General features: G+C 39.3%; 2 protein-coding genes and 1 long non-coding RNA gene across 7 annotated transcripts; 1 reads left to right on the forward strand and 2 right to left on the reverse strand.

The window, feature by feature from the left end:
- Positions 1-1,172: 1,172 nt before the first annotated feature.
- vegfba (vascular endothelial growth factor Ba) lies at positions 1,173-10,498 on the reverse strand. 4 transcript variants are annotated; one of them, XR_009205247.1, is made up of 9 exons: positions 9,577-10,498; positions 7,127-7,169; positions 6,663-6,859; positions 5,668-5,741; positions 4,883-4,915; positions 3,667-3,750; positions 2,562-2,599; positions 2,206-2,400; positions 1,173-2,107 (listed from the first exon to the last, which is right to left on the reverse strand). XR_009205247.1 is itself a non-coding variant. In XM_058396222.1 (8 exons), the coding sequence occupies exons 1-8, from the start codon at positions 9,658-9,660 to the stop codon at positions 2,086-2,088; spliced, it is 732 nt and encodes a 243-aa protein (XP_058252205.1). In that variant the 5' UTR covers positions 9,661-10,498; the 3' UTR covers positions 1,173-2,085. The 4 variants fall into 4 exon arrangements, 3 of the variants coding, with proteins under 3 accessions (XP_058252205.1, XP_058252206.1, XP_058252207.1); XM_058396222.1 differs by lacking the exon at positions 2,562-2,599; XM_058396224.1 differs by lacking the exon at positions 1,173-2,107 and having other exon boundaries at positions 2,219-2,400; positions 2,562-2,595.
- LOC131357320 (uncharacterized) lies at positions 9,037-13,885 on the forward strand. The gene is made up of 3 exons (XR_009205248.1): positions 9,037-9,154; positions 10,786-10,876; positions 13,465-13,885. It is a non-coding gene; the product is annotated as an uncharacterized LOC131357320 (long non-coding RNA).
- Positions 13,886-13,939: 54 nt separating this feature from the next.
- Positions 13,940-25,089, reverse strand: dnajc4 (DnaJ (Hsp40) homolog, subfamily C, member 4). Of its 2 annotated transcripts, none has more exons than XM_058396226.1 (7): positions 24,959-25,089; positions 22,254-22,399; positions 21,151-21,241; positions 19,581-19,756; positions 19,313-19,477; positions 16,218-16,304; positions 13,940-15,023 (listed from the first exon to the last, which is right to left on the reverse strand). In XM_058396226.1, exons 2-7 carry the CDS (start codon positions 22,346-22,348, stop codon positions 14,927-14,929), a joined length of 711 nt encoding a protein of 236 aa, XP_058252209.1. In that variant the 5' UTR covers positions 22,349-22,399; positions 24,959-25,089; the 3' UTR covers positions 13,940-14,926. The 2 variants fall into 2 exon arrangements, with proteins under 2 accessions (XP_058252209.1, XP_058252208.1); XM_058396225.1 differs by having other exon boundaries at positions 24,866-25,059.
- Positions 25,090-25,115: the final 26 nt, after the last annotated feature.

A 25,115-nucleotide genomic window follows, 5' to 3' on the forward strand; every position in this document is an offset into this window, starting at 1 on the left:
ATGGAACATTTAACCCTTAACCATAGTGTGAAGCGAACTATAAGTCAGGGATGCTTTTTTTATTTACATTATTGCAGATGTATTACTATCTTCATTATATTATTGCAAAAATATCCCTTAGGTTAAATTATGGATTTCAGTCAGATATGCTACATGACGAGACTTCAAGGAAGTTAAGTGGCTGTGGCAAACATACGGATGTCGACCACTGACCGTTACCTTCACCTAAATGTACAGAATATAGCGATATATTCACAACTTCTTGCAGGTAATATCAAACTTACAGACCTGAGCGTTCACAGATGGCTATGACCGATGCATGATTCTAGACAAAATACTGATCTCCTCTGATATTAATATTCTCACAGTTAACGTGATATGTGACATAAAATACCCCAAAGCAACATTAACAAAGCTAGATATAAAAGGCAACTCAATATAAAAATAAATATATTATATTTTGGATTCCCTATAGTCAGTGCAGAATGCCACAGATCTTTAAACTAACAAATAATCATCTCAGATGGTTTATATCAGTGCTGACATTTGATGTTTTGATTGATTTAACAGATGTGCCCTCTCTGCTACGGGGCTGTTCTTTTTTTTTTTTTAATTTTTGCCCCTTTGTTCGAACTAAACACAGACCCTCAGATAGATGCATGCTGTGGCAGAGAATGTGTCCGTAGCAGGCCACCCAGGCCGATGCTTTAAGACAGCTTAACAGAACACAAAACAACAAAGGCACCATTACAACTTGGTCTTTTTTTTGTTTGTTTGTTTTTTGTTTGTTTTTTATATAAATGAACCACATAAGGCTACAATATTATTACTAAGACTTACATAACAACTGAATATAGTGATATAAATGTAAAATAAATTTTAATTCTTCTCTTAGTATTAATAAAGAAAAGCTTATTATCACCTGTTATGTATGTGAGAGAGAGAGAAAGAGAGAGAGAGAGAGAGAGAGAGAGAGAGAGAGAGAATTACAAAAAGACAGAGGTAGAAACATGGGAAATTCCAAATACAAGATAAGTAATTAAGTAAATTAAGACAGTGTGTGTGTGTATGTGTGCGTGTGACCAAGAAAGAGAGAGAGAGAAAGTTTGTTGTGTGTTTGTATGCGTGTTTGTGTGTTTGTGTGCTGGAATCAGCAGTGGAATATAGCCAGGTTTCTTTACTATTGACATTCCCCTCACTGACTGGCCTGAGGGAAAGTCTCATTTATTCCCAAAGGAAAGCGCCAGACAAAAAGCAAATCAAACAAACACAATAAGACTCATTGATACAGTCCTGGAGGCCACGTGATGGGCTTATGGAGGCTGAGAATAAATCAGGCCTGTCACAGAGATCCTTATCTTTCTATACTCAGACCACACAGACGCCCATCCATCCATTCAGTACATCTCAATACCAGTCTCTCTATCAGTCACAGCACATGGATATGCCCAGAACAGATGGAAAACGTCCTAACGATTGAACGTCCTGCAACCTACTTTAGGACATTGGGATTTTTTTTTGGCAAAGTTTTGGGGTTTCTTTAAAAAAAAAAGAAAAAAAGATGACCCCAGTTATTTAAACATCAATAATTCCAGCTTCCAGATGAGTCAAACAGTCACATGAGTGAAGCCTTGCCAACCAGTGACATTTTTTCAAATGTCTTGTGGGGGTGATGGATCTATTAGCTCTATTATTAGATTTTGAGTAGTAGCACGGATTAGCACAACAATCCAGTCCACTTGAATGCAACATGCTTTTCCTGTGACTCCACAAGCAGCTTGTGCCACAATGCATGATTGGCTATCCAGCCCATTGCAGCATGATGCTTCAGGGGGTTTAGTGATGAGAATCTGGAGACACACGGTATACACACACCAATACTGGGACACGGATACCGAGCTGATTACATGCATCTAATACTGCACTAAATGTGAAGAGGTGTGTAGCAGGGAGGCAGGAGGTTCTGCTACTCTTGTTGAGGTGACTCCTGCTCTACAACTCCACGATAAAGACACTGTCTCGAAAGATGGATGTTGAAGTTACAGTGCTTGTAACAAGGGAAGGAAGGAAGGACCCCTCGTTTCATTATACTCTTATGGCCTCACATCTGAAATAAAAGCAAAAACGAGGAATAAAAAAGACTGACATGCCAAAGGGGTAATGATTTAGCGCAGCAGTGGCAGAACAAAAGTAGGACACGTGTACCTGCATCTGTGCTGGTTGAGCCTTTTGCCTCTCTTGGTGCAGCTCACCTCCCTTAGGCTGCATATACACTCGCACGTAGGTGGCTGTGATGTCATTCTGCGCATCGGGCAGGGCGGACATTGCTCTTCGGCAAGGCGAGAAGGGAAAATGCTAGTTGGGAGAGCAGGAGGTGCAGGTGTTGTAGGTGCTGGAGTACTATTAGGACAGACAAAGATGATATGATATTTCAAAACAGTTAAAAATAACGTAATAAAACAGCATCTAAAGCATTGGAATTTACTTGATATACACATTTATGGTTGTGATTTGCAACTGAATTCCAAGTGAACCATCTCTACAAATATATTGGTACCTACAGTAAGATGAGATGTAGAGTTGAGATGCTGGATACTTGCTAGGGTAATGCCAATAAAGAAAAGTGCAAAAATGTTCAAGTTGTGTACCATCAATTAATATAAATAATAATTCTAATCACTAAACTTTTGTTATGTCCACAGAATACCCTTATCTTTGTGTGTAATGTCGCTTGGCTTGTTATCAGACAGCAGCAGACGGATTGTTTATTGCGAATATTATTACAAGTAAATTAAATTACTCCTGCAACACTGGATTTTATGATATTGTTTTTGTCACTGCTTACAAAATCCACTCGAGGCCATGCTTTGTAGTTATTTGATCAAAAGTAAGTTGGATTTAGACACTCTGCTTTCTTTCATGATAAAACGCACACTTTCTTGTCTAATGCTGAAGCATTATAGACTTTTAATAATATATTCCACCTGTCTGAATCTCTCTTTATCCTCTCAGCCCAGAGTCTCCCAGGCATGCAACGCTTAGGATGCTAAAAGAGCACACAGAGGCTGTGTAGTATCCTATTAATAATGCTTCTAACGTATAATGCTTTTAATAATGCCTTTAGACTGATGCGACTGCCGAGTTAACCGAAAAAGGGAGAGGAGGAAATCTACAGCTGAGTGAGTTAATTAAGGAGGAAATCTGTCTTTGAATGAGTGGATGTGTTTAAGGAGTTGAGAAGCCACAATGGGGGATGGGGAGGGGGATTTCTGGCCCACAAATTATCCTAATTTCACACCTGCCACTGACTCTATCCATGGCCTGCTGAATGATGGATAGCAGAGAGGGAGAGGCGATCCAAAAGAAAATGCCCTCTGCTTGCCCTTTCCATGCATATGATAGAGGAATAAAAAGGGGGAGAAGAAAAATCTCTTAAATTAATTCTTTAAGAACTGAATTAATTGGTATCTGGGTGTGTACATGCAGTGCGGCATGTGTCGAAACCAAAAGTGTTAGACGTATGTCGTAATATATAAAATCCTTTATTTAAATCCTGGCAGCAGATTAAAGCACTGGTTTGACATAAAGTTGAGAAATCTAAGATGATCCTTTAGTCTGCTTTAAATGATGGATTAATGAAGCTGAAATCATAACAAAGGAACTTACGGCGGTTTTATCCTAACATGTTTCTTTCGCTTTGGTTTTCCCCTCTCCCTTTTCCTCCCTTTCCGCGTCGGTCGTGGATCTTGCCTGTAAGACAGGGACAGAGATCGATTAGTTCAGTTAGTGTAAAGTTCCATGCGACAACAAAGACTCTACCCTGTGCTAAATGGTATCGCGGTCATTGCTACAAACAGGCCTTATGCCTCACAATGACAGATTTGAGTATCATGTGACATTCGTTCTTATTTCTTGTGATTCCTCGTTTTCTTTTCGGGAGTTCTCGGGGGGCCAGTGGCCTAATTAAGCAACAAAATGAATGTTCTGTTTCACAACTCAGAAGGAGTTCTAGGTTCTGACTTGCATCCAGCTTTGTAGACACGGGCCAGCTGGACACACACACATACACACACACACACACACCACACATGCACAGACCCTCACACAGAGGGCTAAGAGAAATCCTAAGGAGTGAAGCCCCTAAACACTTCTTGCCACATCAACTCCACGACAGTTCAGTTTTATAACAGCTATAGCTAAATAAAGTAATGATTTTCTTACCTAAAACTGATAGAGATAACAATAAAAACCTGAAAGTGGCTAAGGAAGTAAGCAAGACTGCTATACTGCTATAGGACAGTGCACAAGTATTGTAAGACTTTAATTTCTGTCCTTTTGCCATATCATCAGTAGGAAAAATTCTTAATTATATGATCAAATTAACAGTCAATATGTATTTATAATAGGCTTCATAATTCAATTAAATTCATATGGCTTATTCATATAGCACTTTTAAAAATGAACATTGTCACAAAGCTATATAGAAATATATAAATACAGGATATATATGATTTAAATTTACATATGTATCCCTAATGAACAAGCCAGCATTGAGGGTGGCAAGGAAAAACTCCTTGATCATTGGCTACAGAGGCTTATTTAACTCTGTTACACTATTCCTTTGGTATAGTTGGCCAGAGTGCATGTGTTGAATTGAGAAATGAGATAGGACTAGGCAGGTCAGAACATAGGGTGCTTTTGCTCACTACATTAGCTGAGCATTCAGTTCCCCGTTTCAGCCAGCATCATTGAGTCCAATAGACACACACAGAGAGAAAGGGGAAATAATTAAACGGTAAATGGCTAATGTTACGTAATGCCCTACATACACAAGTCTATGTGCAAACACGCATGCACTTGCTCACGTAGACAGACCATTTACCTGGTTGGCTCCGTGTGAAGATCTGCTTTTGGCCTGGAGGAAAAAAAAAACACAATGACGAATTAATACGAGGAGATAAGACTCCTTACACTCCTAAGACTAGAGTTCAGAAACTACTAACAAGCTGGCTTTAACTGCTTAGGTGGTTGAACCCTAGCACTCAACACATACTGGAATAAAAGAAAAATCGTTGAGAAACGTCGAGAAACGTTAATAGTGCGTTTGATGGCTTCAGTGTGGTGACTGTGTGAAGCCTCATTTTCCAACGGAAGAAAAGCATGAGGACTAAATGTAAATGATCTTTCTGAACGCTCAGCTCTGCTCGCTCAGCTGACCCTAATCCTAAACCCTGAGCCCTGAAAGAGATTTTAATGTGAATTGTACAAAATGACCCAATAAAGACCCAATACACAGAGCTCGGCAGGACGCCAGAAAAAAGGGGCTTTTAGGGCTACTCTTTTTTTCCCCCCCTGACATTATGCGAATTGGCTTCTATAGGGACAGAAGGTATTTATGCATGTGCTGGAGTCAGAGAGAGAGAGAGAGAGGGGGAATTCACCATGTGACCATGCTGAACTCTCTGCTTTGCTATTCAAAACCTTTTCATGCATTTTTGCTTGATAATCTAGGATGTGAAATCATGCATAGCATTCCAGAGTATGTTTTGCATTCGACATTTTATTAAAAGTCACTAAAAATAGTATCTGAAAAAGTTTACTGCAGGTTCATTTCTCAGTCAGCTGATAAACGGATAACATATAGGTGTGTTTGAACATGCGGCTCACCTGCACTCACACTGCCTATGTTCTACGAAGGGCAACTGCACAAGTTCGTGCTTCATGTATGTAGTTTTCATAAGCTGTGGGGATTGCAAGAAACAGCATTAGGACACACCGACACACACACACACACACAAAGCTCTGCATATTAATGACTCTATCTTTTATCCTTCAATCTCTCAAAACAGTACGTGACTGGAGTCCAATCCAGCAATATCTATTACACAGTAGACTCTGTCCTAAATATGTATGAATGCCTCATGCTGCGTATGTCTCTTTTCAAACACACTTTTGTTTCCAGCATATTGAGTGAGATTTTGAGATCTCACTTTGGGTAGGGACAGTTGGTGTGTGGGTGCCTGTAACAGAACACTTTGTCTATTTTATCTACACATTTATGGCATTTGTATACAATATATTGATATTACTGTGCATAAGGTCTTAAGTGCTTAATGCTTATCCATGTTTTCTAGAGACTAGACCTTAAGTCATTTTCAAATCAAGGCCTCGTGAGTATAGACTACTGACCATGTGTCTTAAAACATTTTTCCTTGTTCGTGTAGTTCTGATGTACTGAACATTCTGTATCAGCATCTGTCTGTTACAACGTCAAGAAATGGGTTCAAGTTAAATATGCTGGAGTCAGACAGTTAGAAAAGAAACAGGTGGTAGTATAATGAGACAGCGAGATCTAACTGGGTCAGACTAATCAAACATATATTTGCATTAGAGGTAATGCTGATGCTGTAAGAATTACAGTAACTTATAGTCTTACAGCAATAGCTTCAACAAACAAGTGAACTTGCTTTTAATAAACCTTTGACTTGCAGTGTGCCTCTATAGTGAAAGCACTGACTTATAAAAGAAAGAATATAGTATGTATCCTCATAATAATATGTGTTTTTATATAAAGCTGTGAGTCAGTATAGCATGTAGATGTTTGTGTTTGGTAATCAGCCAGAGTGGTTAATGGTGTGTGTGTGTGTGAAGGGGGGGGTTACCTCCATGGTGAGCGTATCCGTGTGTGAGGGCACACATTGAAGAGCCTCGTCACCGCAGCAGCCACCACAACGCTTCACTGACACACACGATGGCAGGAAGAGGTGATGCGTCTCCCACGGGAACTCCTGCCACACCTCCACCAACGTCTCTCTCGGCTGGCAGCTGCTCCTTTCGTACACATCCATCCATCTAACCACTGAAAGGAGAGAGAAAATGTAGTCAGCGTGGTCAGTAGTGAAATATGACTTGGACTAAGAGTGTGTCTTAACCGGGTGATGATTAAGTTCAAGACTGACATGCACTTTATGTTTTATTGTGATTAATTTCAAAAAGAATGTCTATAAAGAGGATAGTGAAAAGAATGGCAAGTGCAAAATTTTTGCTCAAAACAATACACATGAAAGATGTACCTCTCACGTCTCAAACATACAAAGTTCATGATATTCTGAATAAAGATGTGTACCTTGTCCTGATTCGTGACTCTGATTGGGCTGCCATTGAGCGAGCTGGAAGAGAAGACACACATTCAGTCAGACATAACATACAATAAGTACAGACAGCAACAATAACAGGAATTCAAGCTGCATGTCCAGTAAAATGAAAATGTGCTGTACTTTATACCAATATATTAGCCATGTAAAAATAGAATAAAGTAAAAAGAGAGAGAAAAATTAAACAAAAGACAGTGTAAAATACGCTAGAAGGAATGTAAAGAATAACAAAAATAAGACAAATTACCAAAGCTATTCAAAAACTAAAGTAAAAATTTTCTTTTATCTGGACAAATGTTTAAGGGTGATTTTAACACTAATAAAAGTGCGTTCATTCGTGGTTCCTAACACGGACATCCCAGAAAACCACACACTGCCTGGTCAATGCTAAAAATGCCAGCTCATACCTCATACATCAGTTTGATTACCCAATTGCGAATTTAAAAAACAATTAACAGAGGACAGATGCCAAAAATGGTGGTAGAACTGTGTCCCGATAAAGAAGGCAAGATTTCGTCAGTCGTGATTTCAATATAATTCATTATATTGAATTATTTATACATTTTTACATTATATCCATTCGGATGAATTTGTCAATCAGAGATTGTGTTGCATTGATCCCATGTATTGGTGTGGGGTAAGACAAGAACAGGAAGTTAGTGCTTGTTCACATGAACACGCCCCTCAGTACTGTTGGATACACACACACTGGTACAAGGTCACAGTTAGTTAGAGCAGACTTTGCACTACAACACACATACACAGACATGCATACACATTAAAGTGCAGTTTGCCTTTGCCCGAGTTGGGGGATGTTTTTGAGTAAATGAATGTGCATCTCGTGTATGTCTAACAGTCCTAAAGTGGTGCTGTAAAGTGCTTGCATGTTCATTTATATACTGTAAATGGATACAAACATATAACAATATCTCTATGAACTTGATAATTATGTTTTCTGTCAAATTACTGAAATTTGGTGCAATGTGGAATCTAAAAAAGTGCATGAAGGTGCTAAGTTACAAAGAGACTGAAATATCGGTCAATTTCCCTTATTTTGTATTAGAGTCATTGTTAAATGTGGCCACCAAGACTTGGATGGGCAGAATGGCTGGCACGGCCACACAATCCCACCCACATACACAAAGAATGATCATGTCAGTCCTGCCAGCTCATGCAGCAGCAGCAGCAGCTCGGTTTTGGCATTGTCAGTCCCCTCTCTAACACTCTTTGATCTCCTGCACATCGTCTCAGGGCCTGCAGCTCTCTCTGAGTGCCTCAACCCACGGTTTGTCTGCCAGCCATGCCATCCTCACACAGACGAGCGGACGTGCCAATGAAAGACCTTGAAACACAGAACACTCCTTCTGTTTAGTTTCGTGGCAGGTGTGCAAATATCTCAAAAGCTGGCCAGACTGCATTAAAAAAAAAAAAGTCACACGTGGATACTGGATGACATCACCATTGACATTACTTGGTGATAACACTGTGATTAACTCTTACATCATTAACCTGATTCATTAGATGTGTCTAAGTGTAAGAAACAACAACAACAACAACAACAGAGATGTCATAATCTGCCCACTACATAAGCTTTATAAGATGGCTATTTTGAACCTCAGTCACAGTTAATAATAATGTCAGTCAGAAGACAAAAAGTCACATGAGAATATTAAGAATAATGAAACAACTGTAGACAAATAAATAAAGCTTAATTAGTCACTGGTGTCTTTAGAATGAAGACGAGACAGATCGACCTCTAAAATCATTCTGCAGTGGCTTGATGCTGCCATAAAGCACAGCACCCATTTCACGTAGACCGACAGAGTACCCAGAATCACACCGTCTCTTCTAGTTAGGCAGCACTGACGCACGACCACGCAGGAAGCAACACACACACAACCTTTCAGCTCTAATTTCACTTCCTCAGCGCGCTAGGTAAAAAAGCACAAACACGTTTTCAGGGTCGTTAACCAACGTGTTCCAGTGGAAGACATCCAGCGGTAACGTTTACCCTGCTTTACCTAGAGTGTATAATAGACTATGGGCTCATTAAAAAAGTGAGCTAATGCGCATATAGTTTGCGCGCGACATGCTCCTTTCAAAAATGCACAACCTTTGAGATGGCAAACGCCAATGACCGTGAGGTTATCCAAACAGCACATCATCGTAAATGGTCTGGTGGGGGGGGAAAGTATTCAGGATTAACTCAGGCGCAGTAAAATCCAAAGCACTGTAAAGACTTGAATAGAATTTCCTTTTGATACCAAAGTGATTTCAGTGAGGCAATAAGGAGCGCTCGTGGCTTAAACATGATATCAGATATCAGACTGTGTAAGTGGTAGAACCAGCAGAAGCATTTATAACAGTAACCTGTGATAAACTTTACAGTTTACACCCCAGCAGTGATTGTTAGTGATCTTACCGGTGCCCTGGCACAGTGCGTTGGCATTCCGGCGAGTGAGACGAAGTGAAACATGCCGAAAATAACTTGTAGCGTTGTGCCCATTGTTGCTGTTCGCCAAGTAAGTCCAAAATAGTTCTCTAAATTATAGAGCCCGATCCTCGGTTCCTTGATTGCAGTCCTGGTTACTTTTCTCCTTTCACAATTTTATAATGAGTCCCCGAAAGCGAGGACCATGATAATGCGCTATGTAAGTCTTCAAAAACCGGAGGGATCATTACAAAATCACAAATTTGGGACGTTTACACGCGGGGATCGCCCAGACCATCAACCCCTCTTTTTTTGCCACAGGAGATTTAATTAACCGTTAGCGACACGCGGATGCCCCTCGGCTCTTTGTCATAGAAACTAGTCCCGTGTCTCGGCGACCTCCAGTCAGCAAGCAATCCAAGCGAATGTCCAGTCAGTGTGCACACCGAGGAGGTTGCGTGCGCCGTTATAATTCCACAGATCACATTTACCGGCTAGTGCGAGAAGAAAGCACAGCCTTATAGACAGAAACCCGTTACAAGAACCCTCAGAGAGATATAGGCCACCGGGTAGTCTGAATATTACTAGGGGATATACAGCTTACTGTAATACCCCCCTGTGTGTTACTCCAAGGTGAAAAAATCCATCCAGAACGGTTAAATCCTTCAAGGCGGAGAGGACGGTTTCCATGCCCCTTACACGCGTGCTCGCTTTTAAGAGCCGCTTCCCGTGACGCATCTCGCGGGAGCTTCTGCTGTGTCCCGAGTGAAATCGCGCCCAGCGCCACGCTGTTATACAGTGACGTTTCTCCGGAGGCACACCACGCGTTCCGTTTTTTATTACGCCCTATAAAATTAGTGATAAGATCGCGAATAGGTACAATAAAAAATCGGATGGAAATGTGAGCAAATAGGCCTACTGGTTCGGTGGATCTGCAGGTGCAGGTGTAATGCCCTCTCCCGTCACCATACGCCTGAGCAATAATTAACTCCCACTCTCTCGGTTCAGTTTGAAGACTTTTATTTGTCTAGTTTGCTTTTCAAGTGAGAAATTGCCTTATAAAACCATGGCTCTTGCAACAGCTGTACTAAATGCAGATGCAGGGTAATAAAATATGCTTTAAAAAAAATTGATCTGTAAGTTACCACCATAACCCATAAGTGCTTAACGCGACCCCTCCCATTGTCTTTGCACGTGAAGACCCCCGACGTCACGACTAAGCGTGTTTGGGTTATATTGAGCACAGACCTCATGGGGGATCACTGAATGCGGGCTGTTATCTTCTCTAGAGGTAAGTGACAAAACAGCTTTATGCCACAATACCCCCTGAAGGCCCTCTCAATGCAGACAAGAACAAGAAGACAAGAATTGATATCCTATGCTTAACATCAGTCATTGGAAATGTGTGTAATAAGCTTGTCAGTGTTTCTACAGACTCTCGATGAAACGTGTCAAATCAGCCTTAGGGCAATATAGTCAGAGCATAAGCCCATTTAATGACCAACACAAAATACCCCTCAGAATCCTGTCCCTGTCTCCTGACTCATTCCTGAGAGCTGTTATCTCTGAGATCAGTCTGAGAAAAAAGGTGCACCTGCATATGGGCCTGTGCACATTATCAGCCTATCAGATCTGAGCATGGCCTAGCTGAGGAGCTCAGAAGGCAAAAAGGCCCACAGTGTCAACATCTGCCCAAGAACATTCCCGAACACATCTCCTACATGCAGTGCTTCAGCTGGGATAAGTTCTTGAAAGTGACAAGTAAAGGTTGAGGCTGATTATTATCTAAAAATAAAAACAAGTGTATGGTACGGTTTTGTAAGGGTGGCACCACACCTCAATCAAACGAGCCGAGATATGATTCAGCATTTGTAATGTTAAAGTCAGACATCATGGTACATTGCTAACTGTAACAACTACTAACCACACTTATTTCTTTGGGGAATTTTCACTGTTTCATCGTCTAGACTTTTGGCCAATTTCTTAAATATTTATTGTTCAGTTTTGGAAAAGAAATTCAGGGTGATAAGTTCTGGCCCTTACTCATGCTCCTTTAACAAACCATGATATTTTTGCCCATCAGAGAGGAAAGATCTGAGACAAACGCTTAAGCAGCAGAGATTTCTGTTCTGGTATTGTACCTGTTAATATAATTAGCTTCCGTTTAATGGCTTGCTGCTGTTAAGCTTGGACACAGTGCTGTCTTGTTGGCTGAAATTCTGTGGTTCACCAAGTACATGTGGCTCAGGGTCAGCAGATTTATCATTTTAAATTACACTTACCAGAAGATATTAGACATGTACAATAAGGACAAACAAGAGGGAGTTAAATAATAAATATAACAATAAATAAATATATATATTTTTTATAAAATATATATTAATATTAATAAAAATCATTACAAATTAATTAGGGTTTTTTTTCTTGAAAAATAAATATTCAGGCATATCAGGGTATTTGATTGTGATTTTGGTGTCACACAAGGATTTGTTAGTGACAGGTAATATCACTTGCTGGTAATGGGTGCTCTCTTAAATATTAGAGTGTACAGGATTTGAGTGTAAGGATTTGAGCGAGTTTGACAAGGGCCAAATTGTGATGGCTAGACGACTGGATCAGAGCATCTCCAAAACTGCAGCTCTTGTGGGGTGTTCACGGACTGCAGTGGTCAGTATCTATCAAAAGTGGTCCAAGGAAGGAACAGTGGTGAACCGGTGACAGGGACATGGGCGGTCAAGGCTTATTGATGCACGTGGGGAGCGAAGGCTGGTCCGTGTGATCAGATCCAACAGACGAGCTACTGTTGCTCAAATTGCTGAAGAAGTTAATGCTGGTTCTGATAGAAAGGTGTCAGAATACACAGTGCATGATGGGTCAGGGCTGTTTTGGCAGCAAAAGGGTGACCAACACAATATTAGGCAGGGGGTCATTATGTTATGCCTGATCAGTGTATAGACAAGATTGTATAGCCATTTGTATAAAACTGTAATATAAAATTAACATAGAATGGTGTGGCATATTACCAGCACATGGTAATATAGTAGTATTCTCTTTAGATGAAACAAATAAATCAATAGGATCAATATTTATTTAATTGTTAACACAAGTTTTAGTTTATATTTAGGCTTAAGGGGCATTTATAAGGGGCATTTACACTATTGATGAGCTGCAGCAGTTCTTCCTGTAAAATCAAAATTGTTTTGTTTGATTTTATTTGTAAAATTCATCTATTTTGTCATTTTCCACTTTTACTGCGTCCAGCTGATATACTCGGTTTGAGAGGCTCTGTATACACGGGAATTTTCTTTTTGGCTACGTACACATTCTGAGGTTACACTTTCCTTCCTCTACATTAATGTAAAAATCAGATTTGAACCACAACACAAGTCTGAAATAGCCCATCAGGTCTTGGCCTAAATGTGGCACATTCTTTGTTATTTCCGAGCAGTATGAATGCAGAACTAATCTGTTGAACTTTCATATGCTGTCCAAGATCAGATAGCAATCTAATGGGTAACCATGCAACTAATTACAAAGCTCAGACTGGAATTCACATGCAATGTGCAGATCAATGCTGGCTCTTCTCCCACATCCACACATCTCCTGGCACTGAAGCACCAGTAATAGCTACAAAAGCTATGCATCTGGTCTTTTTTTTTTGCCTTTTCACCCTAATCATGAACATCTGATGAGCAATTAAAGAGAGCTCAGTCAATTACTGGCTGGCTTTCGTTGTGGTCATGTCAATTTTAAGTGCTCATTAAAGGAAGAGAAAGGCATATTACACAAAAAGTAGAAAGAGTTGTTTCAAAAAGAAAACAGTCCCTTATACTAGACTTTGCTTCATTCTTCTTGATGTCAATTCCCTCCTCATTATAGGTGCTGCAACTACCGTCTGGTTGGATGACAGCTAAGATGTGCTTCCTCCAGGATCTTTTCAGACTGTTCTGTTCAGTATAAGCTCAGGCTGGTGTTTCTCTTGAAAGGGGTGAGAGGAAGGATATTCCAGAAAGCAGGGCCAATTACGCCCTGTCAGACTCCCAGATACGGACGGCTATGACACAGCCAGGGCTTAAATTCACCATCTCCTGATAACAAGGCAAGAGCTTTGCCACTGTGCTACAATGCTACGATAAGAAGATCATTTCAAGAGGTGCTTGCCCTTCATATTAGGATTGTTGATTATGTGTGTATGTGGGTTTAGTGCAATAAAAACAAAGAAAAATCCAGAAGAATCTCATAAAAACAGAAAAGAAATCTGTGTAATAGTTACAAAATGAAATAATGAAATTACAGAAACTGTAGCGCAATAATTCATAATTGTTGAGTGATGCAAAAAAAAAACACTACATCATTTAATATCAGTATAATATTTAATTATAATAATTGATATAATAAAATAATTGCAAACAAAAAATGTCCCAGAGAAACATTACGCCACTTGCAGCAACAGTCAAACCCCAGTGAGCTAATGGATTCACGCAAGACTCCACTGATTTCACACAATTCCTCCTAATGGTGAACAGTGCGAAACAGCTGGAGATGACAGTCTCCTTGTTATTTTATACAGCTGCTGAAGACAGCATTACAGAGAACATAGTTATATAGTCTATAGTTATACTATGACTGGAGATGTCATGTACATAACAAGGGCAAAACAGATGCCAAATGCACCAATCAGAATAAAGCACCCCCCAAAAATATTCAACCGTTAGTTTGAACAATTTACATAAACAATTTAGGAGGAAAGGCATTTATTTTCAGTTCTGCAACAAAGCCAGACCATCACTAAAAGTCCCTTCTTTGATAAATACTGATTCAGAAACGATGGACTGCTTAATACTGTAATATTGTCGCAAGTACTGGCACCTTTTATTAGTCCTTTAATCTAGCTTAGGCAGTAAAATACCACACACACGTGTTGTGTACAGTGATTTGACATTTATTTTCCATAACACCGTAGCCAGGTGCAGTTAAAATCCCGTCCAGGAAATCCAGGCATGCTGTGGACATACAGGTGTCTGTATATTCTATATGTCATATAGTATAAGAGGTTGTGGTATTTGTAGCCCTGTTTCTATACTGACCATTATTTGCAGCCCATACCTGACAAAACTATATACCATATACAACAGTCCAAAACAATGAATTAAAAGACACCTCATCAAGCCATCTGAATGTTTTATAATTAATTATAGATCAGTTTTCTGGATGTATTCATAAACATCTGACGCAGATCATTATTATTATTACAATTATTATTTGCTTTCAACCTAGAAGCATCTTCAGTCCATTCCCTACGGCTTCCATGTGCAGGACTCATGATGTCTGTATGATAATTCTACTTCTCCTTGCCGTTTTGACGGATGTTGTATCTCTCCAGAAATTCTGCGTGTTTCTGTCTCAGGATCTCCTGTTGCTTCTTAAATCCGTTCACCCTGCATCAAACAGAACAATTCTATTAATGTCTCATTTCAACTGATGTAACCAAACATGATGACTTGCTATGTGTTTTAAATACGATTAGCTACGCACATTTATATGTTGCTTTTATTGCAAATGTCTGTGATTTCTAACATTTTATTCAGAAGTACACCATAGTGCTGGTGAATTCATAAATCTGATTGGTTGGAAGGTGTTAATGGACAAAAACATAGTTCAGCTTTAATGGTGTTCCGACAGTATGGCAGATTTACACCCATCACTGATAAAATTATGACCACCTGCCTAATATTGTGTTGGTCCCCCTTTTGCTGCCAAAACAGCCCTGACCCGTCAAGGCATGGACTCCAGCAGATACCTGAAGGTGTTCTGTGGTATCTGGCACCAAGATGTTAGCAGGACATCCTTTAAGTTCTGTAAGTTGCGAGTTGGTGCCTTCATGGGTACTTCTAGGACTTAAAGGACTTACAGGACTTAAAGGATACCTTTGATAGATACTGACCACTGCAGACCGGGAACACCCCACAAGAGCTGCAGTTTTGGAGAAGGTCTAGCCATCACAATTTGTCCCTTTGTCAAACTCGCTCAAATCCTTACGTTTGCCCATTTTTCCTGCTTCTAATATATCCCACCCACTAACAGGTGCCATGATGAGGAGATTATCAGTGTTATTCACTTCACTTGTCAGTGGTCATAATGTTATGCCTGATCAGTGTATATTAGGTTTATATAAATGTGTGTGGTCTAATATGTTATACAGCAGCAGCAAATCCACAGGGATGCTCCATATAATAACAGATTTGTGGTTATTTATTAAAGAAAAACATGTAAACATTGATACAGTTACACATTGATAAAGTTTTCAGTAAGGACATATTTATAGAACAGAGGCTAAAAAAAATAAAGTATGGCATATTATTCTTAAATAAAATAACAAACAGCAACTGCTAGCAAATTGCCGTCACATAAGATGAATAAAGCATATCAATATGTGCTATTGATAGGAAAATAATCAACTTTGGAGTGGTTAGAGTATCTCTGCTTCACATCAGGTTTAATCACACCACCACACTGATTATTTTCCTACACGAGCATGCCACATCCTGTGTTATCCCGTATAGAAAACGAACTGTTTCCGTATCTAACTGTGTGTAAATGTGCTTCATGTTAATGTGTGTTGGTCATCATACCTGGCTCTTTCCTTGGACTCGTTATAGATTTTAGTGATGACACTATCTTTTTTGTCCATGAAGTCATTATGTAGTACCTCAAGCTTTCTAAAAAAAATAGTAAATGAATAACTGTGTTAAAAAGATGCATTTATCCCATTTTTGGAGTTCCCATTTATTTACCTCATACACAGTCAGAGGCCACTTACACCTAGATCAAATCACACAGTTATCCAATCAGCCAAATCATGTGGCAGCAGCACAGTGCATAAAACCCACACAGATACAGGTCAAGAGCTTCAGTTCATGTTCACATCAAACATTAGATTAGGGAAAATTTGATCTCAGTGACTCAGTTGCATGGTTAAAGGAGCCAGAGATGCTGGTTTAAGTATTTCAGATACTGCTGCAAGAATTTTCACACACAACAGTCTCTAGAGTTTACAGAGAATGATACAAACAAACAAACAAACAAACAAACAAAAACCCACCCAGTGTGCAGTGGGTTCACAGGTAGCAATGCCTTGTTAATGGGAGTGTTCGGCGAAGAAGAGCCAGTGTGGTCTGATAGAAAGGCTGTGATAACTCTCTTTACAACCAGAATGAGCAGAAAGGCATCTCAGTATCTTGTATAACGCTTTCTATATCAAATCATGAGGCTAAAACATCTGATTATCAGACAGATTTCCACTCCTGTTAGCCAAGAACATGAATCTGAGGCTACAGTTGGCACTCACTGAAACGGACAATTAAAGATTGGAAAAAGACCAGGCGATGTTGTAGCCCATCTGCCTCAAAATTCAAGTTGCAGTAAGTGAATATCTGAGTAGCCTTCCTGTCAGCTCCTCTGATCTCTCTTATCTACAAAGCTTGTAGAACTGCCAAGCGCTTACTGGAGGGTTTCTGTCTTTAACACCATTCTATGTAAACTCTAAAAAGTGTTGGGTATAAAGATCTGATTGTCGGTTTCTGAAATAGTTAAAACCAATCTGCCTTACACAATGACCATGTCACGGTCAAAGTAACAAAGTTTGATATGAACATTAACTGAAGACTATGATTTGATGCATCGTACAGCTGACATGATTGACGGAGTAGTTAACTGCATGAATGAGCAGTTGCTACTATATACATGTTATTATTGGACAGTGACCGCATCTTCGGCAATTTCATTTTGTTTATTTACTGCAAAAGCTTAGTTTTGCTATCTGGAATGAGATCCGGACTCAAAACTGTTGCACTTGTTGGCACACTCTGTCAGACATTTTCATAATTAACTGTTAAGGCACAAAGTGTCTCTCTGGCAGAAAAGAACATTTTTTTAAAAAGCAGTAACGTGCCTGCCAGCGATGTACTGTCAGTCTGTGAAGCTCGGTCACAGTCCAGGTGTAAAAACATTAAGCAGATTACAGCAGGTATAAATAAATAAAAAACAGGAACCAGGAAATGACAGTGAATGTACATTAGTGAGATTTATCTAGGCTCTCAACCAAACTTAAAAAAAAAAAAAAAAAAAAAAAAAAAAAAAAAAACATTATCACATATTCTTTCAGCGACTAATGTACAAGCAAAACATGTACAGGAATATTAGTCAAGGTCATCAAAATGTAAACACTGACTTTATATATTAAAAACCTTTAGAACAAATAAATCACCGTAAAATGAAATGATAGAATAAAAGTCTGCAGCCATTGTCACTGTTGATATGTATAAATGCTCATGACGTTTTAAACAGTTAATGTATTTAGACCACGCTGCTCCTGAATTCATATTTCTGATTCATTTTCCAAAACAGTAGTTCGGCTGCAAGACAAAGCACGGGTTTATATTAAAGTGTGCCTCTAAAAGGGTTACAACTTAGCTAGGGATTTATATGGATGATGCTTCACATAAACAGATTAATCACAGGTGTAATGTAAAATGGTGAAGATTTGTGTAAAGTCAAGTTTATTTAACTATGTTTGGACTCGGGTATCAGAGGTATAGAACAGTCCGAGGTTAAGCGATAACTTTGCATTAAATTACTGGAAAATCTTCAGGAATTTTTTTGTCAAGAAAGAAGAGAAGAGGAAGAAAAAAAAGAGAAGGCAGGCGAGTTTATAACAAAACAAATGTTATAACAGGAATTAACTTGGACATTCCTCAACATTAAATATAACTATATTTGGATAAAAAGCATGACAGGATGTTCTTTAACAAGCAAAATATTATGATTGTTTTGTAAGAGGAACACTTTGGCATGGGTTGTAAAAATAAAAATAAAAACACTTCACTGATTACTTTCCTTTAAGAGCATGCCTTATTATGTTGCATTACTTATTTGAAAAACTGGATATTGTTCTTAATGCATGACACCGAAAGCTTTTGTTTTCTTTGTCATGCTTAAGCTGTTTAGGATCCTACTGACAACCCAAAATGGAGAGATTAATGGATATGCTGTGGAGCCTGTCTGGATTCCCGGTACTAGTTAGTCTGTCATCACATTCAGGATTAATCAATTGTTTATCAGAATAGCAAACAAGGCATTAGCACAGCAGGTATAACAGGCCATCATTCATTACCACAAGTTAAAAAGTGGCAAATAACATACGTTTGCATTTCCATTTCTGATTGGAACTCTCTAATAACATGCATAGCCAAAATGTGCCATTATAACTGCTTCACACCATTCTGATTCTCCGCTGCATTATGTCCCCTCGTAGCCCGCTCCCCCACACATTCTTTTCGACATATCTATTCTAACTCTGCCAGATTGCTTGGCAAATATTTGCCCATTCTGCTTCACACATCTGTTCTAACTCTGCCAGATGTCACACACTCCCTTCTTCAACACTGCAAAAAATTAAATCTTGGCAAGTGGGAATACCTTGAACAGAGTCCAATTTAGCCAACATTTACTTGTATATGATAACAATAAACCAAATCCAAGATTATGTAACCTATTTCAAGATATTCTTACTCATTACAAGCTTGAAATAATCGTGTTCCATTGGCAAATAATTTTTCGTGGTTATTTTTTTTTTAGAAAGAAGCTAAATTAGCAGCCAATAAAAACATTTAAAGCTTGAAATTAGTAAAAAAAAAAAAAAATATCGGGTTTGTGTTTCTCACACTACCTGAATCCAAAGTAATGAGCGCCGATACTCAGAAGCATGGCGACGATGCAGTAGCCCACCAGCCGCAGATTCTTCTTCCTCTTCTTCTGCAAATCTTCCTCAGAATAGTCCTGAGCATTCCGAAACTGCTCCCAGTATCGCACATTCTCGGTCGTCTCAGCAGCACTGGGACAGAACGGAGAAGCTGGAGTTCATTCACAAATCACATTTAAATGTCAAAGTTTTTCAATGAAGGCAGACACATAGAGACCAGGATTGCTGGGGTTACCTGGGGTCATATGCGTATCTGGAGGAGGGTCTAAAACTCTGGTCAAAATTGTGATATCTCATTTGGAGGTCATACTCCTTCCTAGTGCCCTCTTTACTCAACACCCGATAAGCTTCATTCAGCTTAACAAACTGACTATGGAGGCCCGGGTTCGACGGGTCACTGTCAGGGTGAAGCTGAATAAACAGAAATGCAGTTTTAATAAATGTGTTACCTTTCAACAAAAATAATGACATAGAAATCAGTGCATGACTTGGAGAATGGTGAATGGGTTGAGCCACTTCACAAACGAGTCTAATTTTGCAGGACCCCTCTAACATCTTTTCATCTACGCCCTCTTCATGTACAAAGTACCCTTATGTCTGCTCCGAACCCGCAGAGACCATGACCGGCTCAAAGACAAATATAAACTAATCGGTTACCATCATTACACGCAAACTTCCTTCTCACATTCCCAAATTAGATCTGTCAAAGTTAACATAATACTAAACACAACTTTTTCTCGAAAAAAAAGAACCCCAAAACAAACATTAATATATTCTCTAGTTTCATGTTTGTTTGTAGCATAAGTGGGAAATTGGAAACTGCACTGCGTTGATAATCCTCAGGAACGAAGTATGCGCTAAGCATTTCATAGATGCAGCTGCAAAACAACTGGCTTTCACAAACACAGTCTCCAACTGCAACTCTGTGTCCTTATATAACAGCATGTTTGACTCTGCCCTGTGGTCATAAATTACTGGATGCGATCCAAAGGCTACAACAAGATAGAAGTCTTTAGCCAATTAACCAAAGTCATGCGCAGAATTGAAATATTTGGATTATTAGCACAAATATGTCACCTATACATACATGAACATATTCCACAAGGCAATCACGTAGCTAAGGCAGTCATAGAGAGCGCAATAGCGATAACCTTAAAGCTCCCTGCATGTACACAGTGTAAGAAGTATTGAGAGAAATGGGATGCCTACAGCACTATAAGGAAACAGACCCCTCTGGTGGTGAACAGTACAGTGACCATAGAGATACCTGATGCACTTTAACTGCACAACAACACACTGTCCTTGATAACCCTGACCTTGGTTCACATGACGCCATGACAGCCATGGTCTATTTTAGCTGCAATGACTGAGCACTGAGAACATTTAATTATACTGCAAATCTTGTATATAGTGAATAAATGTATTTATAAATGACATTAATCGCTTTTTAAAGGTACTGAAACTCTAAGAATCTGGTAATATATAGTAAGAGCATTCCTAGTTTCTGTTTAAAACCCCAAAACATCCATCTTCGGATAACATCTACTTTTCTCTGCATGTTATATCAGGCATTCTAATACATCTTTGTTTTCTGAACTTCTTTGTCTTTCTTGTTCATGCACTTAGGTTTAAATCTACTTATAATAACACTCGTGCAAAACAACATCTCAGATAGAATATTTTAGAATATCAATCCTTACACTTTCTGTATTTAAAGTCATTTGTAGCTGTCTGAATGTTTCGCATATTGTTCTGGATTAGATGTCTATCAAATGACTAAGGAAAATGGAAATGTGAAGGAGAACCTTTCTGGACTTGTCAAAAAATGCATTCTTTATTTCATCCACTGAAGCATCAGGTTTAACCCCTAGAACGTCGTAGTAACTTGCAGGCGACCTACAGACAGAGAGAGAATGCAAATAAGGGGGGAAAAAAATGCAATAAGACAGAAATGATACACCAATCAGGCAAAACATTATGACCACCTGCCTCATATTGGTGTTGGTCCCCCTTTTGCTGCCGAAACACCCCTGATCTGTCATGCACTGTGTAATCTGACCCCTTTCTATCAGAACCAGCATTAACTTCTTCAGCAATTTGAGCAACAGTAGCTCGTCTGTTGGATCGGATCACACGGGCCAGCCTTGCATCAATGAGCCTTGGCTGCCCATGACCCTGATAATCCTGATACTGTCCACTGCAGACCGGGAACACCCCACAAGAGCTGCAGTTCTGGAGATGCTCTGATCCAGTGGTCTAGCCATCACAATTTGGCCCTTCATCAAACTCACTCAAATCCTTACGCTTGCCTATTTTTCCTGCTACTTTCACATCAACTTTGAGGACAAAATGTTCACTTGCTGCCTAATATATCACACACACTAACAGGTGCCATGATGAGGAGAAAATCAGTCTTATTCACTTCACCTGCTCATAATGTTATGCCTGATCGGTGTATGTTATTAACTTAATTTATAGAGTAATGTCTTTATTTTCTTAGGTTACCAAAAATGTTATATTAATAGCAAAACAATTAAGATGATTTGTCTGAATGTGAAATAACTATGGCCTTGTGGTTTTTAAATTTCTTTCATTTCTTACTTGAATGTACAGTCTTGGCATACTGATATCTTATACCCGGCAAACAGTTTGAGAGTTTGCACCTGACTGAACTTTCCATGCCTTAAATACGACATAAAGTAAACATGTGTTGATAATTTTGAATCATTCATCATTAAGTGGCTCTTCAACGAAGCACATCGGCATGGACGACTGCTGATAAAGATAACAGCTGTATTATTTAGACTACAGACTTTTCAGTAGGTAAATACAGACATCAGATAAACAAAACAAGTTGCAAGTGTTTACACTTGTAATGCACAAATTATGCACAAGAATACAAACTTGCCTGTGTGTAGCGGAAAGTGACAGGAGGCGCTGAGAGAACTTAAAGTACAAAAGACAGTTGTGACAGAGCCGCAGCGGGGCCTCCAGCTGCATCATGCTAACATCCCTTCTAGGAAAATGTTTATCCACAGGAGAATCTGCCGAGAACTGAAGAAAGCATAAAGTTCAATTATGAGAACACACACACACACACATACACATGTTCACACAGGGAAAATGTCAGTGTATATGATTTGACCACATCATGCCTAGTTTTTGATAAATTTATCAAAATCATTTAAAGATCTTGTACAGTAATTAATAGCACACTGTAAGTTACTGAGCTGGGTTAGCCTAACAAGAAATTCAGAGCTCTTAACAGTGTGCAAAAGTGCAATATACACCGACCAGGCATAACATTATGACCACCTGCCTAATAATGTGTTGGTCCCCCTTTTGCTGTCAAAACCATCCTGACCCATCATGCACTGTGTATTCTGACACCTTTCTATCAGAACCAGCATTAACTTCTTCAGCAATTTGAGCAACAGTAGCTCGTCTGTTGGATCGGATCACACAGGTCAGCCTTCGCTCCCCATGTGCATCAATGAACCTTGGCTGCCCATGACCTTGTCGCCGGTTCACCACTGTTCCTTTCTTAGACCACTTTTCATAGATACTGACCACTGCAGACCGGGAACATCCCACAAGAGCTGCAGTTTTGGAGATGCTCTGATCCAGTCGTCTAGCCATCACAATTTGGCCCTTGTCAAACTCACTCAAATCCTTACGCTTGCCCATTTTTCCTGCTTCTAACACATCGACTTTGAGGACAAAATGTTCACTTGCTGCCTAATATATCCCACCCACTAACAGGTGAAACCAAATTTAAGAGAAAAAGAACAGAGGCAGGAACTAAGTGTCTTGTAGATGTTCCAAACCATTTAGTACAATCTAAACACAAAAAGTAAAATCCTTTGTGCTTTAATTATCTTAACACATTTATTTGTTAAGGAATTGTTTTGGTACCAGGTGTTAACATCACATCATTTTGTTCCTATAACAGCACACCCTGTCACGGATTAGGGTTGGCCATCCCGTCCAGCATGTATTTCACATCTGGATCCACCACGACCCTGACCAGGAAAAAACACCTGCCGAATGTCTGAGCAAGAGAGCTTTAAACATAATACTGATATTGCGCGTTACATCTAATTCAGTACATTCACTGACAGTATAAAGATTTCACAATTATTACAATGTACGTTAATATATCATGTGCAAAATCATACCATGTGCGATATGTTCTAGTTCCCTAGCACCTTTTTTGTACTTTAAATACATTTTGTATATACAAAATATTTCATTTCATTTATTTTTCACTTACATTTTATATTTATGAATACATTGGTATACACCGATCAGGCATAACATTATAACCACTGAGAGGTGAAATGAATGAACACTGATGATCTCCTCATCATGGCACCTGTTAGTGGGTGGGATATATTAGCCAGCTAGTGAACATTTTGTCCTCAAAGTTGATGTGTTAGAAGCAGGAAAAATGGGCAAGTGTAAGGATTTGAGCGAGTTTGACGAAGAGCCAAATTGTGATGGCTAGACCACTGGATCAAAGCATCTCCAAAACTGCAGCTCTTGTGGGGTGTTCCCGGTCTGCAGTAGTCAGTATCTATGAAAAGTGGTCCAAGGAAGGAACAGTGGTGAACCGGCGACAGGGTCATGGGCAGCCAAGGTTCATTGATGCACGTGGGGAGCGAAGGCTGGCCCACAGACGAGCTACTGTTGATAGAAAGGTGCATCACAGTTTGTTGTCTTTTGGCAGCAAAAGGGGGATCAACACAATAAGGCAGGTGGTCATATTGTTATGCCTGGTCAGTGTATATAGATTATTTCGTTTATTTTCATTTATATTTATTTTTCTTGCTATCTGAAGCAGTCTCAGGCACAAAAAAAATTCCTTCGTGATTAATAAAGTTCTATCATGTCTTATATTATCCCTCATTCACAATACTGACCAATTCCACTCTCTCTCTCACACACACACAGTAACAAGTAGTTCAGCTGACTGAACTTGTAAATGTGACATGTCAATTTTACTGGGACTTTATTAACCCTTAAAATCGTCAGAAATATCGTGATATATTTTACGATATCGCCAGCCCCTTGTATTCACTCAATAGAGTGTAAATGGCATTCATATTAGGTAAATGTAAAACAGTGCAAGAGGAAATGAACGGAAAAAAAACATGGCAGCTACAAAAGCAGAGCTTAGTAGAGTTGTTGTTAGTAAGTAAAGTGTTACAGCTGAAAAGTTAGGCGCTGACTAGTATAACTCTTTCATACAAGTTATAACACTCAAGTTGTCACTCTTATCTAATGACCTGTATAAACCTTTCTAGACTTCCCAGACGACCACAACAAATCTGTATATGGAAAGACTGAGTTAACTAAGCTAGTCTAATAGCAAGATTATATTATTGATTACCAGCGCTCGAGATAACTAGCAGGATTGTGTAAGGTCACAATAAACAAAGTTAATGCACATGTAAGTGTTTACATTAGAAATCTTGTACAGTTTATATCCAGCTCTTGAACGCAGCAACAGAAACATACCGGTGTCACACCGCTAACCAGCTGGAGCAGCAGCAGAGCGGTCAGTCATTCAGACTGTAAACCATGCCGTTTAGTGTTGACTTTCTCAGTTACCTGGTTAGTTAACACTGTTTTTCAGCGTTAAACCTGGCTGATCTGTTTATTCTGTAGTTTGAGGCTGTAACTTTCCATTGATCGTTTGTGTGTACAGACTGTACACACCGTCAATCCAAAATAAAAGTCCCGTTTCCTGCTGTATTACCTCTCTTCC

The sequence above is a fragment of the Hemibagrus wyckioides genome, linkage group LG08 (assembly GCF_019097595.1).
Source record: "Hemibagrus wyckioides isolate EC202008001 linkage group LG08, SWU_Hwy_1.0, whole genome shotgun sequence".
NCBI classification, from domain to species: domain Eukaryota; kingdom Metazoa; phylum Chordata; class Actinopteri; order Siluriformes; family Bagridae; genus Hemibagrus; species Hemibagrus wyckioides.